General features: G+C 47.1%; 1 protein-coding gene across 1 annotated transcript in view; it reads left to right on the top strand.

Annotated features, from left to right (window-relative positions):
• LOC142587582 (N-acetylated-alpha-linked acidic dipeptidase 2-like) overlaps positions 1–24451 on the top strand; it is an 84701-nt gene that overhangs the window by 28841 nt on the left and 31409 nt on the right. The window contains exons 2-6 of the mRNA XM_075698699.1: positions 4117–4527; positions 4679–4944; positions 10430–10586; positions 11798–11923; positions 18315–18633. Coding sequence (XP_075554814.1) covers positions 4117–4527; positions 4679–4944; positions 10430–10586; positions 11798–11923; positions 18315–18633 — 1279 coding nt within the window. The remainder of the gene's footprint in view (positions 1–4116; positions 4528–4678; positions 4945–10429; positions 10587–11797; positions 11924–18314; positions 18634–24451) is intronic.

Raw genomic sequence — 24451 nt, 5'->3', positions numbered from 1 at the left:
TAAATACCAGGTTCTCTAGCCGAGTGCCATCCATGCGGTATAACCGAGCTCAGATTGGCCCACCATGACTGATCAAATTGGGCACCACTGTAGGTTAAATGAGGCGTACAACTCCTTCGGGACCCGCCGTGGTTGCTCAGTGGTCATGGTGTTAGACTGCTGAGCACGTGGTCGCGGGATCGGACCCCGGCCACGGCGGCCGCATTTCGATGGGGGCGAAATGCGAAAACAACCGTGTACTTAGAATTTAGTGCACGTTAAAGAACCCCAGGTGGTCGAAATTTTCGGAGTCCTCCACTAAGGCGTGCATAATCAGAATGTGGTTTTGTCACGCAAAACCCCATTCTCGAATCTTTAATTGAACTCCTGCGGGGACGGTAGAGTATCCGTCTCCAGTGCAAAAGGACCGTGATTCAAATCCCGGTGCAGCGCAATTCTCCACCGGAAAATACAAAAAAAAAACGTGTGTTGAGAAAATTGCACAAACAGGCCTGGAGTGCGGCCTGATCCCGGTGACCAGAACCGGTAACGCACTCTCTCACCAGAGCAGGATTGGCCACCCTGGTGCAGTACTGGGCCACAACCTCCTATATGAATACAACAATCAAACCCCGGCCCTCAGTCCCCAGCAGCCGCGAAGCAACTGACCACGGCGGCGGTCAGATCTGTGACGCTGCAGAGAGTGCTAAGAATACCTGGCTCCGGACAGGCCGCCATTGGAATCTGAACCTGGCAACGTTTAACGTTAGAACGCTATCTAGCGAGGCGAGTCTAGCAGTGTTATTGGAGGAATTAGAGGGTAGTAAATGGGATATAATAGGGCTCAGTGAGGTTAGGAGGACAAAAGAAGCATATACAGTGCTAAAAAGCGGGCATGTACTGTGTTACCGGGGCTTAGCAGAGAGACGAGAACTAGGAGTCGGATTCCTGATTAATAAGGAAATGGCTGGTAACATACAGGAATTCTATAGCATTAACGAGAGGGTGGCAGGTCTTGTTGTGAAGCTTAATAAGAGGTACAAATTGAAGGTGGTACAAGTCTATGCCCCTACATGCAGTCATGATGACCAGGAAGTCGAAAGCTTTTATGAAGACGTGGAATCGGCGATGGGTAAAGTCAAAACAAAATACACTATACTGATGGGCGACTTCAATGCCAGGGTAGGCAAGAAGCAGGCTGGAGACAAGTCAGTGGGGGAATATGGCATAGGCTCTAGGAATAGCAGAGGAGAATTATTAGTAGAGTTTGCAGAACAGAATAATATGCGGATAATGAACACCTTTTTCCGCAAGCGGGTTAGTCGAAAGTGGACGTGGAGGAGCCCGAATGGTGAGACTAGAAATGAAATCGACTTCATACTCTGCGCGAACCCTGGCATCATACAAGATGTAGACGTGCTCGGCAAGGTACGCTGCAGTGACCATAGAATGGTAAGAACTCGAATTAGCCTAGACTTGAGGAGGGAACGGAAGAAATTGGTACACAAGAAGCCAATCAATGAGTTAGCGGTAGGAGGGAAACTAGAGGAATTCCGGATCAAGCTACAGAACAGGTACTCGGCTTTAACTCAGGAAGAGGACCTTAGTGTTGCAGCAATGAACGACAATCTCATGGGCATCATTAAGGAGTGCGCAATAGAAGTCGGTGGTAACGCCGTTATACAGGAAACCAGTAAGCTATCGCAGGAGACGAAAGATCTGATCAAGAAACGCCAATGTATGAAGGCCTCTAACCCTACAGCTAGAATAGAACTGGCAGAACTTTCTAAGTTAATCAACAAGCGTAAGACAGCGGACATCAGAAACTATAATATGGATAGAATTGAACAGGCTCTCAGGAACGGAGGAAGCCTAAAAACAGTGAAGAAGAAACTAGGAATAGGCAAGAATCAGACGTGTGCGTTAAGAGACAAAGCCGGAAATATCGTTACTAATATGGATGAGATAGTTCAAGTGGCTGAGGAGTTCTATAGAGATTTATACAGTACCAGTGGTACCCACGACGATAGTGGAAGAGAGAATAGCCTAGAGGAATTCGAAATCCCACAGGTAACGCCAGAAGAAGTAAAGAAAGCCTTAGGAGCTATGCAAAGGGGGAAGGCAGCTGGGGAGGATCAGGTAACAGCAGATTTGTTGAAGGATGGTGGTCAGATTGTTCTAGAGAAACTGGCCACCCTGTATACGCAATGCCTCATAACCTCGAGCGTGCCGGAATCTTGGAAGAACGCTAACATAATCCTAATCCATAAGAAAGGGGACCCCAAAGACTTGAAAAATTATAGGCCGATCAGCTTACTGTCCGTTGCCTACAAAGTATTTACTAAGGTAATCGCAAATAGAATCAGGAACACCTTAGACTTCTGTCAACCAAAGGACCAGGCAGGATTCCGTAAAGGCTACTCAACAATAGACCATATTCACACTGTCAATCAAGTGATAGAGAAATGTGCAGAATATAACCAACCCTTATATATAGCTTTCATTGATTACGAGAAAGCGTTTGATTCAGTCGAAACCTCAGCAGTCATGGAGGCATTACGGAATCAGGGTGTAGATGAGCCATATGTAAAAATACTGGAAGATATCTATAGCGGCTCCACAGCCACCGTAGTCCTCCACAAAGAAAGTAACAAAATCCCTATAAAGAAAGGCGTCAGACAGGGAGATACGATATCTCCAATGCTATTCACAGCATGTTTACAGGAGGTATTCAGAGGCCTGGAGTGGGAAGAAGTGGGGATAAAAGTTGATGGAGAATACCTTAGCAACTTGCGATTCGCTGATGATATTGCCTTGCTTAGTAACTCAGGAGACCAATTGCAATGCATGCTCACTGACCTGGAGAGGCAAAGCAGAAGGGCGGGTCGGAAAATTAATTTGCAGAAAACTAAAGTATTGTTTAACAGTCTCGGAAGAGAACAGCAGTTTACGATAGGTAGCGAAGCACTGGAAGTGGTAAGGGAATACATCTACTTAGGGCAGGTAGTGACCACGGATCCAGATCATGAGACTGAAATAACCAGAAGAATAAGAATGGGCTGGAATGCGTTTGGCAGGCATTCTCAAATCATGAACAGCAGGTTACCACTATCCCTCAAAAGGAAAGTGTATAACAGCTGTGTGTTACCAGTACTCACATATGGGGCAGAAACCTGGAGGCTTACGAAAAGGGTTCTGCTGAAATTGAGGACGACGCAACGAGCTATGGAAAGAAGAATGATGGGTGTAACGTTAAGGGATAAGAAAAGAGCAGATTGGGTGGGGCAACAAACGCGGGTAAACGACATCTTAGTTGAAATCAAGAAAAAGAAATGGGCATGGGCAGGACATGTAATGAGGAGGGAAGATAACCGATGGTCATTAAGGGTTACGGACTGGATTCCAAGGGAAGGGAAGCGTAGCAGGGGGCGGCAGAAAGTTAGGTGGGCGGATGAAATTAAGACGTTTGCAGGGACAACATGGCCACAATGAGTACATGAGCGGGGTAGTTGGAGAAGTATGGGAGAGGCCTTTGCCCTGCAGTGGGCGTAACTAGGCTGATGATGATGATGATGTATGTCGACCTTGTCTTCCTTAACACTGACATTGGTTCACACTCTCCGTTTTTTAATGTCCGCATGGTCCAAATTACGTGAAACACTCGGCATATAACCGTACTCTGCATGGAGAGTACCGGTGAACACCTATATTTGGATAACTGAACAAAGTTATCAACCTAAATTTGAATAACGTATAGTCGGCACATATGTGCGCCACGAAATTACGCATATGACTGTTAGTACAACATAATGAAACATGCAGCAGTTCATCTAAATGTCGCAAGACCGTCATTGCACAGCATAATAGACCACGGACAAAACGAGGCTTAGTAGCTTTTACTAATTCGACCTACGTGTACCTATGGGTCTCTTTAGTTCGCAATTAGCTAGTAATGGGTAAGTAATGATTTGTGAGATCTATAGTAAAATCTCCGGTTAGTACCTTTTTACTCAGATCTTCAATAGAAAAAGCTCGTAAAGTGTCGCGGCATTTCTTCCGAGGCCACCTCCGTATGAGATACAGTTCCAGTTTTCGGAGTGTGGCGCGCACGCCAGCTAAGCGAGACGCCTTGCGCAGGAGCCAATATCCACGGATCGGCTGGAGAGGGAGCGAGAGCGCATGGAGCGCATGGAGCGACTGGAGCGGCTTGAGCGCGAGGAAGAAGAGCGGCCTCGTTGGCAGCGCTCCATCGAACGGCCGGCCGCGTCTCCGGCTATGTCGCCGATTGCGGGCGCTGCGTCCCCGCCAGGCGTGCAGTACATGAGGCCACCCGGGATGGCATCGCCGCGGCCCCCCATGGGCGCCCTGTCACCGGTCGGCTCACGACCCCGGCTCGCCATTTCTCCGATGATGTCCCCGCGGTCGCCGTCGCGCCAGTATCTGTTCCCTGGCCCCATGATGAGCCGACCCGTATCCGGGCGTATGAGCCCGATAACACCGCGGTCGGGGGCGCGCTCCCCGTCCTGGCCCTTCATGTCCGACCGACAGGTATGCTGCTCGCCGACTGCGTATGCAACACACGTTAACGGGGTGGGCGAACGCGTCGGGGCTGCCGATGCTACTATGCTACCTTCACTGCCGATCTTGACGCGGACCACGCGAGTAATGCAGTGTGGCAGCAAACAGTGCTCGCACGCAGGTGATGGCAGCGCGCCAGTACCGCAGGGAGCGACACAACTTGCTCGAGTGGATCATGACCTGGGTGTTTGTGGTGACGCTGGCTGTGGTGCTGCTGGCAGTTCTCGTTTTCTATGCCTCATGGCAGACGCGGCTGGACAAGAAGATGCAGGAACACCTCAACCTGCTGCAGAGGCTCGGCACCTCGCCACGCTTCGGCAATGCAGTTTTCAAAGATCTCTACAATGTCGACCTGCCCATTGAAGTGTCCCTTCGCACCATCCTCAAGTAAGCTGTCCCTCGGCTACACGCCTTTCGCACGCCATTACATTGTTATCCGGCCAGTGCATGTCGGAAAGATAATATACCAGCAGAAATTCGCTCCTTAAGTTATTGTAACCTTAAGCTATTGGAAATTGCACCTTAAGTTATTGTAAAGGGTAAGAGTTGTGCCCATTCACAAAACTGACGATAACGTTGACGTCCGTAATTACAGTACCGTCTCCCTGCTATGTTAGAGTGGAATAGTCCTCGAGCACTTCTTTTGCCAGCGTTTAAAAAGTTTCCTCGCAAAAGAAACAGACGTCGAATGCAGAAAGCTTTTCGTTCGTAAGTACTCTTTGCTATTGGCCGGCCTCCTTCGCTAATATGTCCACCATCAGGATTGCCTCGAATTTGATCTTACGAACAAACATATCGTAAGAGCTTTTTGTGAATACTAGCCCAGCTAGTACCAGCTAGGAACGGAGAACAGGTTGACCCTGTTCTCCGTTCATTTTCATTACCCCTTCCACTTTCCTTTTTTGCTCTTTCTGAGCTGCGCTACAAGCCTGAAAGAGTCATGACATACCAACTCGCCCAAACTGCCACACTTTTGATCAGTATACTGTAGTAATGGGCAACTTCAATACAAAAGTGGGGAAAAAGCAGGCTGGTGAACAAGTAATTGGCAACTATACGGCGTTGATTCTAGGAACGCTAGAGGAGAGATGCTGGTATAATTCGCAGAAAGGACTAAGCTTCGAATAACGAACACCTTTTTTAGGAAGCGTAGCAACAGAAAGTGGACCTGGAAAAGCCCTAATGGTGAAACAAGAAATGAAATTGACTTTATACTTTCTGCTGATCTCAGCACAGTGCAGGATCAACCTAGAGGTAGTAAGGGTAAAAGCAGACAAATTCAGTTTGGCAGTTGCGAACAAATATGCAGCCTTAGAACAGAGAGATGAAGACGACATAAAGGTAACGAATGAAACCGTAACTAGACTGGCTTCAGAGGCAACAGTTGAAGTGGGAGGCAAGGCACCAAGGCAACCAGTAGGCAAGCTCTCCCAAGTAACAAAGGACTTAATAAAGAAACTACAAAGAATGATGAGATAGGATAGAATTTGCGGAACTGTCAAAACTGATCAAGAAGGCGAAAATAAGTTATATTCGAAATTATAACGTTAGAAAGACTGAAGAAGTCGTAAAAAACGGATGCAGCCTGAAATCAGTGAGAAGGCAACTTGGCATAGAACAAACCAAGATGTATGCATTGATAGATAAGCAGGGTAATATCATCAGCAATCTCGAAGATATAGTAAAAGCATCGGAAGAATTCTATACTGACCTGTACAATACCCAGAGGGGCAAGGACATCTCCATTCGAAATAGTAATGAACAGGTTACAGAGGCTCCTTCTATAACTAGCGATGAAGTCAGAAGGGCCTTGCAAGACATGAAACAATAAAAAGCAGCAGGAGAAGATGGAATAATAGTCGATTTAATCAAAGATGAAGGAGTCATAATGCTTGGAAAACTGGCGGCTCTTTATACGAAGTATCTATCGACTGCAAGTGTCCAAGAAAACTGGAAGAATGCAAAGATTATATTAATCAACAAAAAGGGAGACGTTAAATAATTGAAAAATTATAGGCCCATTACCTTACTCCCAGTATTATATAAAATATTTACCAAAATAATCTGCAATAGAATAAGGGCAATACTGGACTTCAGTCAACCAAGGGAACAGGCTGGCTTCAGGAAGGGATACTCTACAGTTGATCACATCCATGTCATTAATCAGGTTATCGAGAAATCCGCAGAGTACAATAAGCCTATCCATATGGCTTTCATAGATTACGAAGAGGCATTTCATTAAGTAGAGATACCAGCAGTCATAGAAGCATTACGTAATCAAGGAGTACAGACCGCTTACGTAAATACCTAGGAAAATATCTACAGAGGTTCCACAGCTACCTTAATCCTACACAAGAAAAGCAGGAGCATACCTATAAAGAAAGGGGTCAGACAGGGAGACACAAACTCTCCAATGCTATTCACTGCGTGCTTGGAAGAAGTATTCAAGCTATTAAACTGGGAAGGCTTAGGAGTAAGGATAGACGGCGGATATCTCAGCAACCTTCGGTTTGCCGATGACACTGTTCTATTAAGCAACAATGCAGACGAATTAAACAAATGATTGAGGACCTTAACAGAGAGAGTGAGAGTGGAGTTGAAGATTAATATGCAGAAGACAAAGATAATGATGAATAGCCGGGCAAGAGAACAAGAGTTCAAGATCGTCAGTCAGCCTCTTGAGTGTGTGAAGGAGTACGAGTCTGTGAAGGAGTGAGTGAGAAGGAAATTCATAGAAGAATAAAAATGTGTTTGATCGCATACGGCAGACATTGTCAGCTCCTGACTGGAAGCTTACCATTATTATTGAAAAGAAAGGTGTACAATCAGTGCATTTTACCAGTGCTGACATATGGGACAGAGACTTGGAGACTGACAAAGGAGCTTGAGAACTAGTTAATGACCGCGCAAAGAGCGATGGAACGAAAAATGCTAGGCATAACGTTAAGAGACAGAAAGAGAGCGGTTTGGATAAGAAAGCAAACGGGTATAGCCTATATCCTAATTGACGTTAAGAGAAAAAAGTGGAGCTTGGCAGGTCATGTAATGCGCCGGTTGGATAACCGTTGGACCTTTAGGGTTACAGAATGGGTACCAAGAGAAGGAAACGCAGTCGAGGACAGCATAAGACAAGGTGGAGCGATGAAATTAGGAAATTCGCGGCTGCTAGTTGGAATCGGCTGGCGCAGGACAGGAGTAATTTGAGATCGCAGGTAGAGGCCTTCGCCCTGCTGTGGACATAAAACAGGATGATGATGATGATGATGATGATGGTGATGATGATGATGATGCACTGTTTGCTACTGCGTTCCATCCCTGGTGTGTGATAGTGTTTTGTGTTCGGTATTTGCATGGCCAGCTTTGCACTGCCATATTCCTTTTTTTCATATGTATCGTTAATTACAGTGGTGTTAAGAGGTCGACACGCGTTCTTGGTTTATAATTCCTCTCTGCAAATATATAATTTGTAGTTGCCCCTTGGCCATCTCCGCTATCAAAAAGAAAGAAGAAAAGCCGGTAACGTTTTCTTTGCAGTTAGTAGTTTTTTTTTAAGCGACATAATAACACAATGGGAGAAGAGTTCAATTCAGGAGAGCCTCCCATGATGAACAAGAAAGAGTAACGCCGTGAATGTGTATGTAGTGCATGACAACACAATGGAAGAATATACAGGGTGTCCCAGCTAACGTGGACCAAGCTTTAGAAGAGTATGGATCATGGCACGGGATAATGCCACGTGATTACGTACGCACCCACACCAGAAAGTTGCGCCCTCAAACTGAGCACGGAATATATTGCGTAAGGCATTGCGGCACAACAGATAACTGTGGGGGCACGCACTTTTTGCACGACGCGCTCGTTCCGTACGAACAGGGTAGTCTTCGCGTTGTCTCGGGAGGGTCTCAACAGACAAAGCAATAACTCTTTAATGCATTATTTTTTTTCCGCAAGGTTTCCGAGGGAGCCTGCTTGAGGGTGCTGCTTACTGGTGCGTATTGTGCGGTGCACATGGGTGCGTAATCACGTAGTATTTTTCATGTTTCGCTGGCATTCTTTGTCGGCTGTAAAAGTTAAGCACTCTAATTGTATCTTGCTGAAGATATCCCACTTCGATGTGTCCTATAACTGTCTAGAACTTCATAATTGGCGTGTTGTTAATTAGGAGAATAATTAACGCCTTATATATTTGATTGCAATTAACTAAATAAAAGGCATCGGCAACAAGGCTTTCTGGTGGCTTCTTAACGGAGCGGTGAACAATCTGCTTGGTTTTGGTCGCGTAAAATGACGAATATATTGAAAACTTGGTCCACATGTTAGCTGGGACACCCTGTATTCAGTTAATACAGCATACAACTTCATATCCAAAATACCAGGGAAAATTCAAGGAATGTATACATTATAATGATTTACATGAAAAGCTTATACAAAGAAGAAAGTAAACAATCCACAAGAATGAAGGACTACTCTAAGCGTCAAATTAAACGTGTACGTTTAAATTCATTCATTCATTCATTCATGCAACTCCGTTTTGCTGCGACGGCGAGGCTTCTGAGCAGGCTTGTTGTGAGCAAAGGAAGACTTGTGACAATAGCGCCGGTCCGTGCATGTGCACTGGGCCCTTGTGCAAGCGTACAACCTCCTTGGCCGGTTCTAACGCCTGCCAACGCAGACTTTCCGTCTGCCGCGACGCATTTCGATATCGTGAACTACTTAGTTTTATGAACGAACCATCTATATCTTACGGAGATGAAAATGTAGAATCTTTAGGGGTCAGGCGATACACCGGTATACAGTTGTTCGTGAAAACTGAATTTAAAGGCACGCGTTAAGGCTTTCCACCTGCGTTTGCTCGTTGCCGCGTAGCACAGTAACCGGCTATGTTGTTTTCTTAAGTTAAAAGTATGGCGTGTTACGCATGATGTAGGGCCAATGAATGCAAGGTGTTTCATAGGAAAATAGTATCTTGTGGGAACAAGTGCCCCGAAATAAATTAATAGAGTAGCGCAGAAAAATTTCTTTAAAAAAAAAACTCTAGAGGGTTATTCGTTCTAGATATATTTTCTTTATTTATTTTTGCTACCCAGAATCTTGGTGAAGCTTAAAGCGACGATTGGGCATGGCGAGCAAGACCAAGCCGGTCACGTGAGCAACTAAGCAAATTAACGCAGCGGAGGCAGACAATGCATGGCACAGGCGTATCGTGTGCATGTCGCGGCTCGAACTTTGGTGTGAGTGGGCATATGGCACAAATAATTTTAAACGATGCATTCCAAAGCTGAATAAAATTAGGCGCCGCACGCAGCCTGTTCCTCGATTCAGCTCAATTTGTTCAACGGAAAGCTTGAACGCGTACTCACGATCATCTTTACGGAATGACAATCAAGCAGCCTTAAAAACGACAGGAAATGTATACGCTATATGTATAACATGGGTTGCCGTGTTGTCGACGCTGTTGCAATTAATTCACAGTCATGTCCTAAGTTCGGTGCTACGTGTCCTTGCCGCTGTGCGGTTGGTCCGAGACCGCAGTGGGTCAGGCCGCCGATATTTCAATACACGAGATCAGTAACATCGCCGTTTTCATATGACCAGATATGACGTCTGTAGACTGATATAAACGGGGGTGGCAGGAATACGTTTGGCAAGCATGTGTCACTCGGCGAGATGCGTGATACTATACACACGAAGTGGATGTGCTCGACGTTTCATGCGGTGCAGTAACAAATTTAGCGACAATTTTGCTGTACCGATACACAATGTGGTGACCAAAATTTCGCGCGTACAGCATGCATCCTGACGCCGGTATACGTTGTGGCTTTTTTAATATTGCATGCATACGTGACTGGGTGTACACTTGCCCCTCATGCAGGACAATAACAAACCTGAAATACATCGCCGGCTCAGAAACGGAGTCTCCCGTTGCCAACTACGTCGACAGATTTATGAAGGACAACAACATCAATAACACGAAGAAATTTACCTACGTTGTCAGCCTGTCTCATCCAAGTCAGTCTGATAAAAACAAGGTAAACACGCAAGCGTGTTAATTACAGCTGGTTAGAAATATATTCGGGATCTGCAACTGAATGGAGTGCCTTAGTGGCGCCTCATAGCATGATACGGCCTTCGCACTCGTCAAGCGGTTATCTTGTTAAGTGTAGTTCAATTCCGTCTAGTCTAGCTTCGTCTTCCGTCATAATTTATTAGTCGATGTCTGCAGCGTAGCCAGAAATGTCTTTCGGTGGGGGGAGGGCACGTGCAGGGTGTGCCCCCCCCCCCTCCCTCCGTTGGCTGCGCCACTGGTCAGTGTACAGGTGCACTGTATAGCAGCCTCGGGGGGAAGCTATATAGAATGAGCGCAGGCCGGCGCTCATGGCCGGTTCACACCTCTCGCTCTGCTTCTTTACCCGTGGATCGGAGCGTCGTTCGCAGCATCCGTCTCTGAACACATCGCTAGCATGATGCCACTGATATCCGCGAGGCTGCTAGAGGACACTGGGGTGCAGTTCGACCACAGCTCTAACGTGCTCCAATTGGTCTTGTCCGCACCTGTACAGGTCAAAGTACATGCAAATAACACCTGCACTTCGACGCCCATGTTGTTTGTGTCTGTGCGGCATTTCGCACCGTTTATGCCTGGATCCGATCGTGAGCAAAATGGCTCACTTGAGCTTGCAGAATTATTGAACTTACAAAGTACCCCTTCGTAGATTGTTTCCAATGTGCCATTTCGCTGCCAGGGTGTCTTATGTAGCAATATGACGTTATCCGAACGATTACTAGGCTACCACGCTAGAAGACTTACCCAATACCACCTATTCGTTTCAGGCGGTACATTGCACCAACATATATGCGCCAATGAAAGGGACAGCGCTACCGCTGTGTATCTCTTCGTAACGCACATGTAGGTGCTAGGGGCTAGCACACAAATTGAAATTGTTCCGGTACCCTTATCTTCCAAGTGTTAATTAAACGCTACGAAAAGCGTACAGCACTGGGCATACACGCTTGTGCAAATGTTCGTTGGTGTTTTGGACGATGGTATCTAGTAGAAAGGTGTAGTGCCTGAACGTTTGTGCTCTCCTCTTCACCTTGCTAAAGAGAAAGAAAACTAACGCCATTTCATTGCTTGTCTCTCTCTCTCTCTCTGTTTTCAAGCTTTAGATTCCCAGTCTTCTTTTGTAGAACAGCACTGACGTCTGACGACGCTGACTGTTTATTCACGTCCGCTTTGTAGGTCCAGTTTGTCGATCAAGATGGCAACATCGTGATAGACTTCACTGATAGCGAGCCGTCATACTTGGGGAAAAATGCGGGGCCTCAGGTGGCGTACAGCGCTTACGGGAGGTCTGGAACCTACACGGTAAGACGCGCTCGTGCCATGACACCTGTTGCCGCTTCAAGGCGCACGAACCCTTTTTATACTTACAAACAGGCTCCCGGAAGACTTCCGGTTAAGCCATCTCGAACAACACAAGTTACAATAGCCTATGAATTTACAGAACCCTCCAGCTGGCATCAGTTTGGCTGTGAAGTTGGAATGTTCGACAAGTGAATTTTATTCTTCAGTGCAAAAAACAAAAAAAAAGACCATACATGAGATCGACGCATGGCGCACGTTCTTTATATCTGAACACATGAAGAATATGTGCCTACAGTAAACTATGCGACAAAATACTTTCGTTTTCTTGGCTAATTTGACTGTCAGAAATGCATGACCGGAAGTTTTCTGGGGTCGTGAATGCACTGCTGCCACAGCGTGCATGGACAAAAAAGGGTCTATATCCCGAGTGCTAAACACGCACAGACAATGAACCATCCAATTTTGTGTTAATGACGATATTTATGGATTCCCAAAGCTACTTCGACATCAAATTAGGTTTGTAAATCAATAAATAACGCCATCAAGATCAATTAGTCCAGTATAATTACTACCCTCTCGTTACCGCGTTACCACTCCTGCCAGGTGACACCTATACGCATACGAGGTTTATTTAGCCGGCGCGCAACTGGTTGTGCTGCCACGGAAACAGATCGGTAACGCGGCAACTTTATATTTATTACTACAGAAAAATTCACAAAAACGTTCCAGCAGAAGCGTTAGTGGCGACTTCTTGCGGCATGTGATCATAACGCGCCATGGAAGCATTCTGCCTTTGCGCGACTCTTCGAAAACATCAGATGTATACAGGAAATCTTAGCCACGATTATTAGCCCCGAGATCGACCTACAGGGGCGCTGCGAGCGCCGCTCGCGTGACGTCAGGGCCCGGACTCACCCCTGTCGTCGGGTGCAGTTCGGGCGGTGACCGGGCGCCTTCTGCAGAGTTTCCGTTTGTTCGTTCTCGTTCCCTGTGCTTGTATATATGTACGACGGTCGGCTCAAATATATCTTTACGACGTCATTGTTCGCGAAAATTTGTAAAAAGGGCATATTTTATAGAGGACAATATATTTCTCAAAGTTAACGCTGCAGGGCGAGTCGAAGGAGCTCAGGCCAGCCGACTGCGGGTTTTTCATGCGCGGATCAACATTTTGCAGCGGCAGCTCACGTGAATAATGAAAGCATAAACGCGAAAAGATAGCACATAATCCAATTAGCACACCATACCTGCCGTGATGCAACAATTATCTCACAATACGCTGGCTATCTATGACTTCTACAACATTTATTTTGATTTTAATCCGCTAAAGCATGTTTGCTCACGACGAGCAGTTGATTGTATAATATCCAATTTTTGCAGTTGTTCACAGAAACGCTCGGTAGTAACAAGGAGACTTAACTAACACTGCACTTCAGATTCTACCAGCACCGCTTGCCTCTTTAACTTCTGCTCAACTTTAGGCCGTTAAATGTAAGTGGCGGTAATTTGAAGTAATGCTGATTGTGGCTTACAGTGATTTGAAGCATACAGAAAAGAATGTACCAATATTTATTCCCCTTTCCGTGCTACACGTTCAACTCACTTGAGCAATTTACTGATGCTTGTTGCTTGAGCAACAGATATGACGAATCTGGGGCCCTATAACGTAAAACTATTCCGATATGTTTTTATTCCAATCCCCTGACGTCAAATTTGCGTAACCGCCGACGAAAGCATCGGGCGGTCACCCGCAGGGTTGTCTTAACAGACCAATCAAGCGCTACCCTCATTCATAGGAGGTCACTTTTGTTTGCTTGAAAACCGAATAACATTGCCTACACTCAGCGGCTTGTCTTATCTAATTGGCTCACAAGAGGCGAGGAGCATGCTCAAGTGGAGAGGGATTAGATATGGCCGAGCCACTGCACTGAAAATCGATAACCGGATGAAGAGGGTGATGCCGGCGTCTGCGATTGGTCCGCTTTCCCTTACTTAGCTTGCGGTGGCTCGTCGACAATCCCGGCGGCATGCAACGGAAGCTTAAGAATGACGCTAAAGCGGATCCTCAGCAAAGAAGAGTTGGCAGAACGAGGTCGTAAACGTGCCGAAAGTACTCGAAAACGTTACACGGATACGCAAAAAGTTTTATTACGCGCAAATAAGCCCATGCTCTCCGGCAGGTGCGAATAGCCAGTGCCTGAGCGATCGGCGGCAGCCATCTTTTATTCGTTTCGGAACGGGGCAGCCTGTGGCTATTCAGAGGAAAATTGAGTTTTGTTCGGCATATAAACACATCCCTTTGACGTGGTGAGTTTTTGCGGTTTTGTGACGTCGCGTGAGGCAGGTGAAGTGGATGCAGCCCGAAAACTTTTGACCAATAGCCGAGGGCTAATGGCGAAAAGGTGTCGAATCAGAAATAACTTTTTCTTTTGCGCGGTCAACTCATGCATAATCAGTGTGTACACATCATAGCAGATGGGGAGCTATCGCGGTTTTCGTGACGTCGCGTGACAGACAGGTGAAGGGGGGGTGGTCCAAAAAGTTTTTGACTAATCGCGGAGGGCTCATTGCAGAATTGGGGCGCTGTAACGTAAAACTATTCCAAACTTTTCTATTCCAATTCTGCTATCAGCCCTCCGCGATTGGTCAAAACTTTTTTGGACCACCCCCCCTTCACCTGTCTGCCACGCGACGTCACGAAAACCACGATACCTCCCCATCTGATATGATGTGTACACACTGATTATGCATGATTTGACCGAAAAAAAGAAAACAGTTATTTCTGATTCGACGCCTTTTCGCCGTTAGCCCCCGGCTATTGGCCAAAATTTTTGGGGCTGCACCCACTTCACCTGCCTGTCACGCGACGTCACAAAACCGCGAAAACTCACCGCATCAAAGTGAGGTGTACGCATTAAAGATGCATTAATATGCCGAATAAAACTCAATTTTCTTCTGAATAGCCGCAGGGTGCCCCGTTCCGAAAGGAATAAAAGATGGCTGCCGCCGATCGCTCAGGCGCATGGCTAGTCGCACCTGCCGGAGAGCATGGGGTTTATTTGCGTATAATAAAACTTCTCGCGTGGCCGTGTAACGTTTTCAAGCACTTTCGGCACGTTTACGACCTCATTCTGCCAACTGTTCTTTGATCTTAAGCTTCCGTTGCATGCCGCCGCGATTTTCGACCAGCCACCGCAAGCTAAGTATAGGGAAAGCGGTCCAATCGCAGACGCCGGCACCACCCTCTTCATCCAGTTATCGATTTTCAGTGCACTGACTCTGCCCCATCGAATCCCTCTCCACTTGAGCGTTCTCCTCGCCTCTTGTCAGCCAATTAGATACGACAAGCCGCTCAGTGTAGGCAATGTTATTCGTTTTTCAAGCAAACAAAAGTGACCTCCTATGAACGAGGAGAGCATTTGATTGGTCTGTACAGACAACCCTGCGGGTGACTTCCCGGTGCTTGCGTCAGTAGCTACGCAAATTTGACGTCAGGAGCTTGGAATAAGAACATATTGGAGTAGTTTTACGTTATAGGGCCCTTGGAATAGAAAAATTTAGAATAGTTCTACGTTATAGCGCCCTGCTTGGCGAACTCACACAGGCTGCTCGGTCCAAATTTTTTAGTGAAATATGCCGTTTGGACCGTATGGCTTCAGCCAGAAATAAGTCGAAGCCTCATTCATTAGTAGTATGGGATATATTGAAGATATCATTATATTTCCTGGTGGAAGTCATAAATCAAGTGAATTCATGCGAGACTTGTGGTGTCTTCCTTCTGAGGCGGGTATACGAGGTTCTCTTTTATGTACTGACGAAGCGAATAGTTCTCAATTTGTATGAGTAAACAACGCAGGATCGAGACATGATGAGGCAGAAGGTGCTTGAATTTTCATTTTCAAGGCAGCCTAGGCTGCGCTGAAATGCCTCGAGTATACTTTAGGCATTGCAATTAGTGCTGTGAAAAATTGCATCATGGTTTCAATTCGAAGTTGTAGTGAACTCATAGGTTTTGAGAACAATGCGCTCGCCATAACGACAGTCGGTTGCTTCTGCTGTGTGCTGCCATATGCCTGTGTGCTGTCTGCTGTGTGCATGCCATATTTTCGATAAAGGTTACTAAAGGTCACTATATTAAGGCCACTATGACATGATATACATAGCGCCAATTGATTGGCTCTTGATCTTAATCCCGAAACATTTCTTTCGGGTGATGCTGTCATGGCATTCGTGAGGCATTTACATACTATACATGACGCGCCGTCGTGTTAACAGCCATGAGCAATGCGTTTTCTGGGTATCTGTTACGGTGAAAGTATAACAGCAAACGTTTTCGTACAAAATGTGCGCCTAACTATTCCTTTTACCCGTTAGTAAAGTGGCCATATTTGACTAGAACAACTCGCCAGAGTAATGAGAATCATAATGAAAGCTTCGCTGGGCAGTGCCTTAACACGGATTTATAATGTTGACACCATATATCAAGATTTTTCTTCCATGTAAAATGCGATCTCTCTCATAGCTAACTACTAAGGGAATGTTAAGTGTTTAGCGGAGCATCATACATAACTTTGCGTGCTGAATTTGCAGACATTCTTTTGCGCAAAATTTACGGACAGACACGGAGCATATATGCATTGCGAAAGCAGTAGACCCCTTCAACGCTACACAACTTGCGATATCCAAGCCGCAAATTTTCTCGACTCACGTGCTTTTGAAGAAGAAACTGCGGTTCAGGCATGGTAGCAGAAAGAAGCCAACATATCCTTCAATAATTACAGCTCGAGCCACCAGTACCGCAAGCACGCACGAAGGGAACGAGCGCGCGCGGCAGCCGAGCGAGCCGAAGCGAGCGACGAGCTGGCCGTGACGTCACTCGCGAGAGGGCGCCACTCTAACTTCGCACTTAGTTTGCACTAGAGTGAACTGGTCTAGTTCGCACTAGCAAATAGGTGGAATCCAGCCGCGGCAACTGAAAAAGTTTGGCAGCACGTTACGCTCCTGCATGCGCTCCTGTAACACGTGAAGGCGAAAGCCTGCTGCACACGTGGTAATGCATTAAGTCATACGATTGGAAGGCTCAGACTTCTTGCAAGACATAACGAGCCGCAGTGTGAAGAACACGTGTGGCAAGGCGTTGTCGGCGAGTTTCGGACTTAGTTTGCACTAGAGTGAACTGGTCTAGTTCGCACTAGCAAATAGGTGGAATCCAGCCGCGGCAACTGAAAAAGTTTGGCAGCACGTTACGCTCCTGCATGCGCTCCTGTAACACGTGAAGGCGAAAGCCTGCTGCACACGTGGTAATGCATTAAGTCATACGATTGGAAGGCTCAGACTTCTTGCAAGACATAACGAGCCGCAGTGTGAAGAACACGTGTGGCAAGGCGTTGTCGGCGAGCTTCGGCCTCCTCTCTACGTTGCCGTCTTGCATCGTCGCCTTGGCTGCTTTCGCTGTTCGGCTTCTTCGGCTCGTTTCCGACGCTTAGCTGCGGCTTCGCGCGCTCGTACGGCGGGTTCAGAGTCGCGCCAACGGAGTTTCTCACGTTGCATCCTCTCAGCGGGGGAAAGCCGCACTCGCGGTCAAACGCCTTGCTCCCGCCGCTTCGCACGTCGCGCCTCGTTTCTCGCTTGGCGAACATCCTCGACCGTAGCGTACTTCCGAAGGGGGTATGCAATGCTTTATTGATGGTTCGGATGCTTGTTTTGAGCTTGTTCCTTACTGAAACGTATGCTGTTCTGCGTGTTGTATGGGTGATTTTAGTGAATGTATGAGCCATAGCAACGAGTCACCTAAGGCTTTAATAAAGGCTCTGCGCGCTTTGGTTACCCACCATGATCAACAGCGGTCGAACAAGGGAAGCCTCGGGATTGCAGCGACCAATTCATTCACGTGCAATGTGCCTTGCACCACTCTGGAGAAATACGTTCTCATAATGCGCCGTGAAAAGCAGCGGCGTTCCAGTTTACATTTTTACGCACTGCATTTTCCCACTATACGCGGCAACGCGGTGAGTGGAATATTAACGTATTTCGCCGCGCATTTTGATCTCTCGATTTGCAAAAATTGATTGGCACAGAGTTCCTAGCAAATAATTATGCTCTGTGTTTTGGCTGACCCTGTACTGCGATACCACATACCCGCTAAACTAGTAATCAGATGTTTAATTAGCAAAAATTTGTTAAACAACAATCGTTCAAATTATCGCTCAAATTCTGGTGTTTGCCGCTGCGCAACGAATCTCTGTCAGCCAAAAGTAATCATTTGGCTCGAATCCCTCATTTAGTTGATGATCAGAGACCGTCGTCGGTGAAACGAGATGCGTCGCAAACAGGAGATGCGGCATAAGGGGCGAGTTTGGGAATGCTCGTGCTTAGCCTGGCCGGTGTGCAGGATGCAGTCATGTACGGCAACCGGTGCTTCCCGGAGGACCTCGAATACCTCACGAGGACCACCGGTCGATCTGTGTGGGCCAGTGCGCTGCTCTGCCGCTACAGCACCACCGAGAGCCCCGGCGTAGCGGTGGCCGCGGCCGAGAGGCAAGGCGCGCGCGCCGTGCTCCTGTTCAGCGACCCGCACGACATCTCGGGCGGCGGCGGAAACAGCGTCTTCCCGCAGTCCTGGTGGATGCCCGGCACCGCCATCCGCCGCGCCCACGTGCGCATGCCGCACGACATCGGGGACCCCGCCACTCCCGGATTCGCGTCCCGTTGTGAGATGTCTCTGCCTCGTAGCCGCGGCACAAGCGACATGTCTTTCGGCGCTCGCATTTGCGGCCGCGTGGCCTTCTGCGCAGCTCGCAAGCACGCGCGACTGTAGCCCCGAGAAGCGTGTTCGCGGACGACTGCGTACGCGTGTATATATCGAAGAGTCGGCGACACAGTCTCCCCTGTGCCGGCAGCAAACACTGCGTAGTAGCTTACGTATACCTTTGCAAGACCGGGATAATTGGAGATCTCGGGGAGAGGCCTTTGTCCTGCAGTGGACATAAGCATGTAGGGTGATGATAATGATGATGAAAATGACGTATATCATTGCCACTCCGGCCACCACGCTTGCACGTGGCATGTGCAACACTGTAGTTAGCACGCGCTGCGCATGCCACTTGCATGCGCGGCGCGACCAGCGCGAGAAGTTTGCAGCTGGCCAGCTGATTACAGTAAGCAGTAAAACACGCGTGTAAATCTGAGGCTGCCTCTATTTTATTGCTGAAAGCGGCACTTATATGCACCGCTCCTCAAAAGCAGCGGTGAACGCAAACAAGTGAGTGCCATCTAAATAGTACAGCTTAACCGTGCCTCATTTTCAGTGTAAGACCAATCATCAACCAAATGGCCAACAGAATTTTTTTCGTGCAAACCACTGATTGAACAATGAGTGCATTATTTAATAAGAACGGTGAAAGATGACGTCAGTACTTATGTAGCATTCTGTGGCCACCCATAGCCACAAGGAATTCCACAGAACGCTTGCATTCGTTCGCGGAACATCTTCAGTTCCCTATAACGTAAAACTATTCTAACCTGTTTTTATTCCAATCTCCTGAATTCAAATTTACGTAACCATCGACGCAAGCATCGGGCGGTAACCCGCAGCGTTGTTTGAAAAGCACAATGAAACGCGCTCCTGGTTTATAGGAGGTAACTTTTCCTGCTTTCAAAGCGACTAGCATTGCCTACATTGAGCAGATTTCTTTATTGATTTGGCTGAAAAGAGGAGCACGCTCAAGTGGAGAGGGACTTGATGGGGCCCAAGCCAGAACAGTGAAAGTAGATAACCGACTGAAGAGGGTGGTGCCGGCGTCTGTGATTTATCCGCTTCCCCTTACTTAGCTTGCGGTGGATGGCCGAAAATCGCGGCGGCGTGCAACGTAACGTTAAGAATGCCGCCAGAACGGATCCTCAGCAGAGTTGGCAGAGTGATATCGCATACGTGCCGAAAGGGCTCGATAGCTTTATACAGCCACGCAAAAAGCTTTATTATACGCAAATAAACCCATGCTCTCCGGCAGGTGCGAGTAGCCAGTGCCTGAGCGATCGGCGGGCAGCCATCTTCTATTATTTTGGAACGGGGCAGTCTCTGGCTATTCAGAAATAAATTTTGTTCCGCATATTACACGGTATTTAAAGCGTACACGTCACTTTGACGCTATAAGTTTTCGCGGTATTGTGACGGCGCGTGACAGACAGGCAAAGTGGGTGGGCGCAGCCCGAAAAAGTTTGACCAATGACAGAGTATTATGGCGAAAAAGTCGTCGAATGAGAAATAATTATTTTTCATTCGTTCGGTCTAATCATGCATAATTCCCGCCGTGGTTGCTCAGTGGCTGTGGTGTTGGGCTGCTGAGCGCGAGGTCGCGGGATCGAATCCCGGCCACGGCGGCCGCATTCCGATGGCGGCGAAATGCGAAAACACCCGTGTGCTTAGATTTAGGTGCACGGTAAAGAACCCCAGGTGTTCGAAATTTCCGGAGTTCTCCACTACGGCGTGCCTCATAATCAGAAAGTCGTTTTGGCGCGTAAAACCACATAATTTTAAAATCATGCATAATCAATACGCACACATAATATCAGATGGGATGTTTTCGCGGTTTTCGTGACGTCGCGTGAGAAACAGGCGAAACAGGCCCGAAAATTTTTTTGACCAATCATGGAGGGCTGATTGCAGAATTCGAATAGAAAAGTTTGGAATAGCTTTACGTTATAGCGCCCCAGATATATATTCATGGCGGCTAAATTATTCTTGCCAATGTTTCTAATGCCAATTTTGCGACATGTCATCGTAATTCAGAGCATCTATTTGTGCTGGAAAATCACCATTCTGCAGATTTCCCGTAAATCTTGCTAAGAAATAACCTATGACACGTATATAGCCGAATTTCGTCCTTAGCAGTTTCATGGTCTGGCGGACATGACTCGTGAGGCCAAGCTCGCTAGGACATGACTAGCGAGCTTACCAGCATAAACATTCTGGTTAGCTCTATTAACGTTTCAAGAGATCCCGCATGAGCTTTAGGTGGCAAGGGTCTAGCGCACCAGCTGTGACGTCTGGGATGGATTGGCTCCCTCAGCTGCAGCGAAACGGCTGCTTCCTTCATCATCATCATCAGCCTGGTTACGCCTACTGCAGGGCAAAGGCCTCTCCCATACTTCTCCAACTACCCCGGTCATGTACTAATTGTGGCCATGTTGTCCCTGCAAACTTCTTAATCTCATCCGCCCACCTAACTTCCTGCCGCCCTCTGCTACGCTTCCCTTCCCTTGGAATCCATTCCGTAACTCTTAAGGACCATCGGTTATCTTCCCTCCTCATTACGTGTCCTGCCCATGCCCCCATTACTTTTTCTTGATTTCAACTAAGATATCATTAACTCGCGTTTGTTCCCTCACCCAATCAGCTCTTTTCTTATCCCTTAACGTTACACCTATCATTCTTCTTTCCATAGCTCGTTGCGTCGTCCTCAATTTAAGTAGAACCTTTTTCGTAGGTTTCCAGGTTTCTGCCCCGTACGTGAGTACTGGTAAGACACAGGTGTTATAAACTTTTCTCTTGAGGGATAATGGCAACCTGCTGTTCATGATCTGAGAATGCCTGCCAAACGCACCCCAGCCCATTCTTATTCTTCTGATTATTTCAGTCTCACGATCCGGATCCGTGGTCACTACCTGGCCTAAGTAGATGCATTCCCTTACCACTTCCAGTGCCTCGCTACCTATCGTGAACTGCTATTCTCTTCTGAGACTGTTAAACATTACTTTAGTTTTCTGCAGATTAATTTATAGACCCACCCTTCTGCTTTGCCTCTCCAGGTCAGTGAGCATGCATTGCAATTGGTCTCCTGAGTTACTAGGCAAGGCAATATCATCAGCGAATCGCAAGTTTCTAAGGTATTCTCCATTAACTCTTATCCCCAATTCTTCCCAATCCAGGTCTCTGAATACTTCCTGTAAACACGCTGTGAATAGCATTGGAGAGATCGTATCTCCCTGCCTGACGCCTTTCTTTATTGGGATTTTGTTGCTTTCTTTATGGAGGACTACGGTGGCTGTGGAGCCGCTATAGATATCTTTCAGTATTTTTACATACGGCTCGTCTACACCCTGATTCCGCAATGCCTCCATGACTGCTGAGGTTTCGGCTGAATCAAACGCTTTCTCGTAATCAATGAAAGCTACATATAAAGGTTGGTTATATTCCGCACATTTTTCTATCACCTGAGTGACAGTGTGAATATGGTCTATTGTTGAGTAGCCGTTACGGAATCCTGCCTGGTCCTTTGGTTGACGGAAGTCTAAGGTGTTCCTGATTTGCAATTACCTTAGTAAATACTTTGTAGGCAACGGACAGTAAGCTGATCGGTCTATAATTTTTCAAGTCTTTGGCGTCCCCTTTCTTATGGATTGGGATTATGTTAGCGTTTTTCCAAGATTCCGGTACGCTCGAAGTCATGAGGCATTGCGTATACAGGGTGGCCAGTTTCTCTAGAACAATCTGCCCACCATCCTTCAACAAATATGCTGTTACCTGATCCTCCCTAACTGCCTTCCCCGTTTGCATAGTTCCCAGGGCTTTATTTACTTCTTCCGGCGTTACCTGTGGGATTTCGAATTCCTCTAGACTATTCTCTCTTCCATTATCGTCCTGGGTGCCACTGGTACTGTATAAATCTCTATAGAACTCCTCAGCCACTTGAACTATCTCATCCATATTAGTAATGATATTGCCGGCTTTGTCTGTTAACGCATACATCTGATTCTTGCCAATTCCTAGCTTTTTCTTCACTGCTTTTAGGCTTCCTCCGTTCCTGAGAGCATGTTCAATTCTATCCATATTATACTTCCTTATGTCAGCTGTCTTACGCTTGTTAACTTCGAAAGTTCTACCAGTTCTATTCTAGCTGTAGGGTTATAGGCTTTCATACATTGGCGTTTCTTGACCAGATCTTCCGTCTCCTGCGATAGCTCACTGGTATCCTGTCTAACGGAGTTACCACCGACTTCTATTGCACACTCCTTAATGATGCCCCCAAGAATGTCGTTCATTGCTTCAACGCGAAGGTCCTCTTCCTGAGTTAAAGCCGAATACCTGTTCTGTAGCTTGATCTGGAATTCCTCTATTTTCCCTCTTACCGCTAACTCATTGATCGGCTTCTTATGTACCAGTTTCTTCCGTTCCCTCCTCAGGGCTAGGCTAATTTGAGTTCTTACCATCCTATGGTCAGTGAGGCGCACCTTGCTGAGCACGTCCACATCTTGTATGATGCCAGGGTTAGCGCAGAGTATGAAGTCTATTTCATTTCTAGTCTCGCCGTTCGGGCTCCTCCATGTCCACTTTCGGCTATCCCGCTTGCGGAAGAAGGTATTCATTATCCGCATATTATTCTGTTCCGCTAACTCTACTAATAACTCTCCCCTGCTATTCCTAGTGCCTATGCCATATTCCCCCACTGCCTTGTCTCCAGCCTGCTTCTTGCCTACCTTGGCATTGAAGTCGCCCATCAGTATAGTGTATTTTGTTTTGACTTTACCCATCGCCGATTCCACGTCTTCATAAAAGCTTTCGACTTCCTGGTCATCATGAGTGGATGTAGGGGCGTAGACCTGTACAACCTTCATTTTGTACCTCTTATTAAGTTTCACAACAAGACCTGCCACCCTCTCGTTAATGCTATAGAATTCCTGTATGTTACCAGCTATATTCTTATTAATCAGGAATCCGATTCCTAGTTCTCGCCTCTCCGCTAAGCCCCGGTAGCACAGGACGTGCCCGCTTTTTAGCACTGTATATGCTTCTTGTGGCCTCCTAACTTCACTGAGCCCTATTATATCCCATTTACTGCCCTCTAATTCCTCCAATAGCACTGCTAGACTCGCCTCACTAGATAACGTTCTAGCGTTAAACGTTGCCAGGTTCATGTTCCAATGGCGGCCTGTCCGGAGCCAGGGATTTTTAGCACCCTCTGCTGCGTCGCAGGTCTGACCGCCGCCGTGGTCAGTTTCTTCGCAGCTGCTGCGGACTGAGGGCCGGGGTTTGATTGTTGTGTTCATATAGGAGGTTGTGGCCAAGTACTGCACCAGGGTGGCCAATCCTGCTCTGGTGAGGGAGTGCGTTACCGGTTCTGGTAAACGGGATCAGGACACTCTCCAGGCCTGTTTATCCGCTGCTTCCTTAATCATCCGAAATCACACTACCGACGCTAAGCTCCGCTATCTTTTTCATTTTTAACGCGACAGCGTTAAGGAGCTCGTGTCGCAGAAAATCCGGTGTCGTCGGCGTCGTTGTCGGCGTCAGCGGCGTTGGCCGTGAGCGATAAATCCCAGAAGGCACTTCATAAATAAAAACATCTTGCAAGATGGACTGGTGGGAATCAAACCAGGGTCTCCGGAGTGTGAGACGGAGACGCTACCGCTCAGCCACGAGTACGATCGTTCAAAGCGGGACAAAATCGCCTCTAGTGAATGCGGTGTTGCCTTAGAAACGTGCCGTAGAACGTTATACTGCAGTGTATATCGGTAATTATGACCATGTAA

The sequence above is a fragment of the Dermacentor variabilis genome, chromosome 1 (assembly GCF_050947875.1).
Source record: "Dermacentor variabilis isolate Ectoservices chromosome 1, ASM5094787v1, whole genome shotgun sequence".
Taxonomy (NCBI): Eukaryota; Metazoa; Arthropoda; class Arachnida; order Ixodida; family Ixodidae; genus Dermacentor; species Dermacentor variabilis.
Note: the sequence above shows the minus strand (reverse complement) of the source record. Positions and strands in the feature narration are given on the sequence as shown.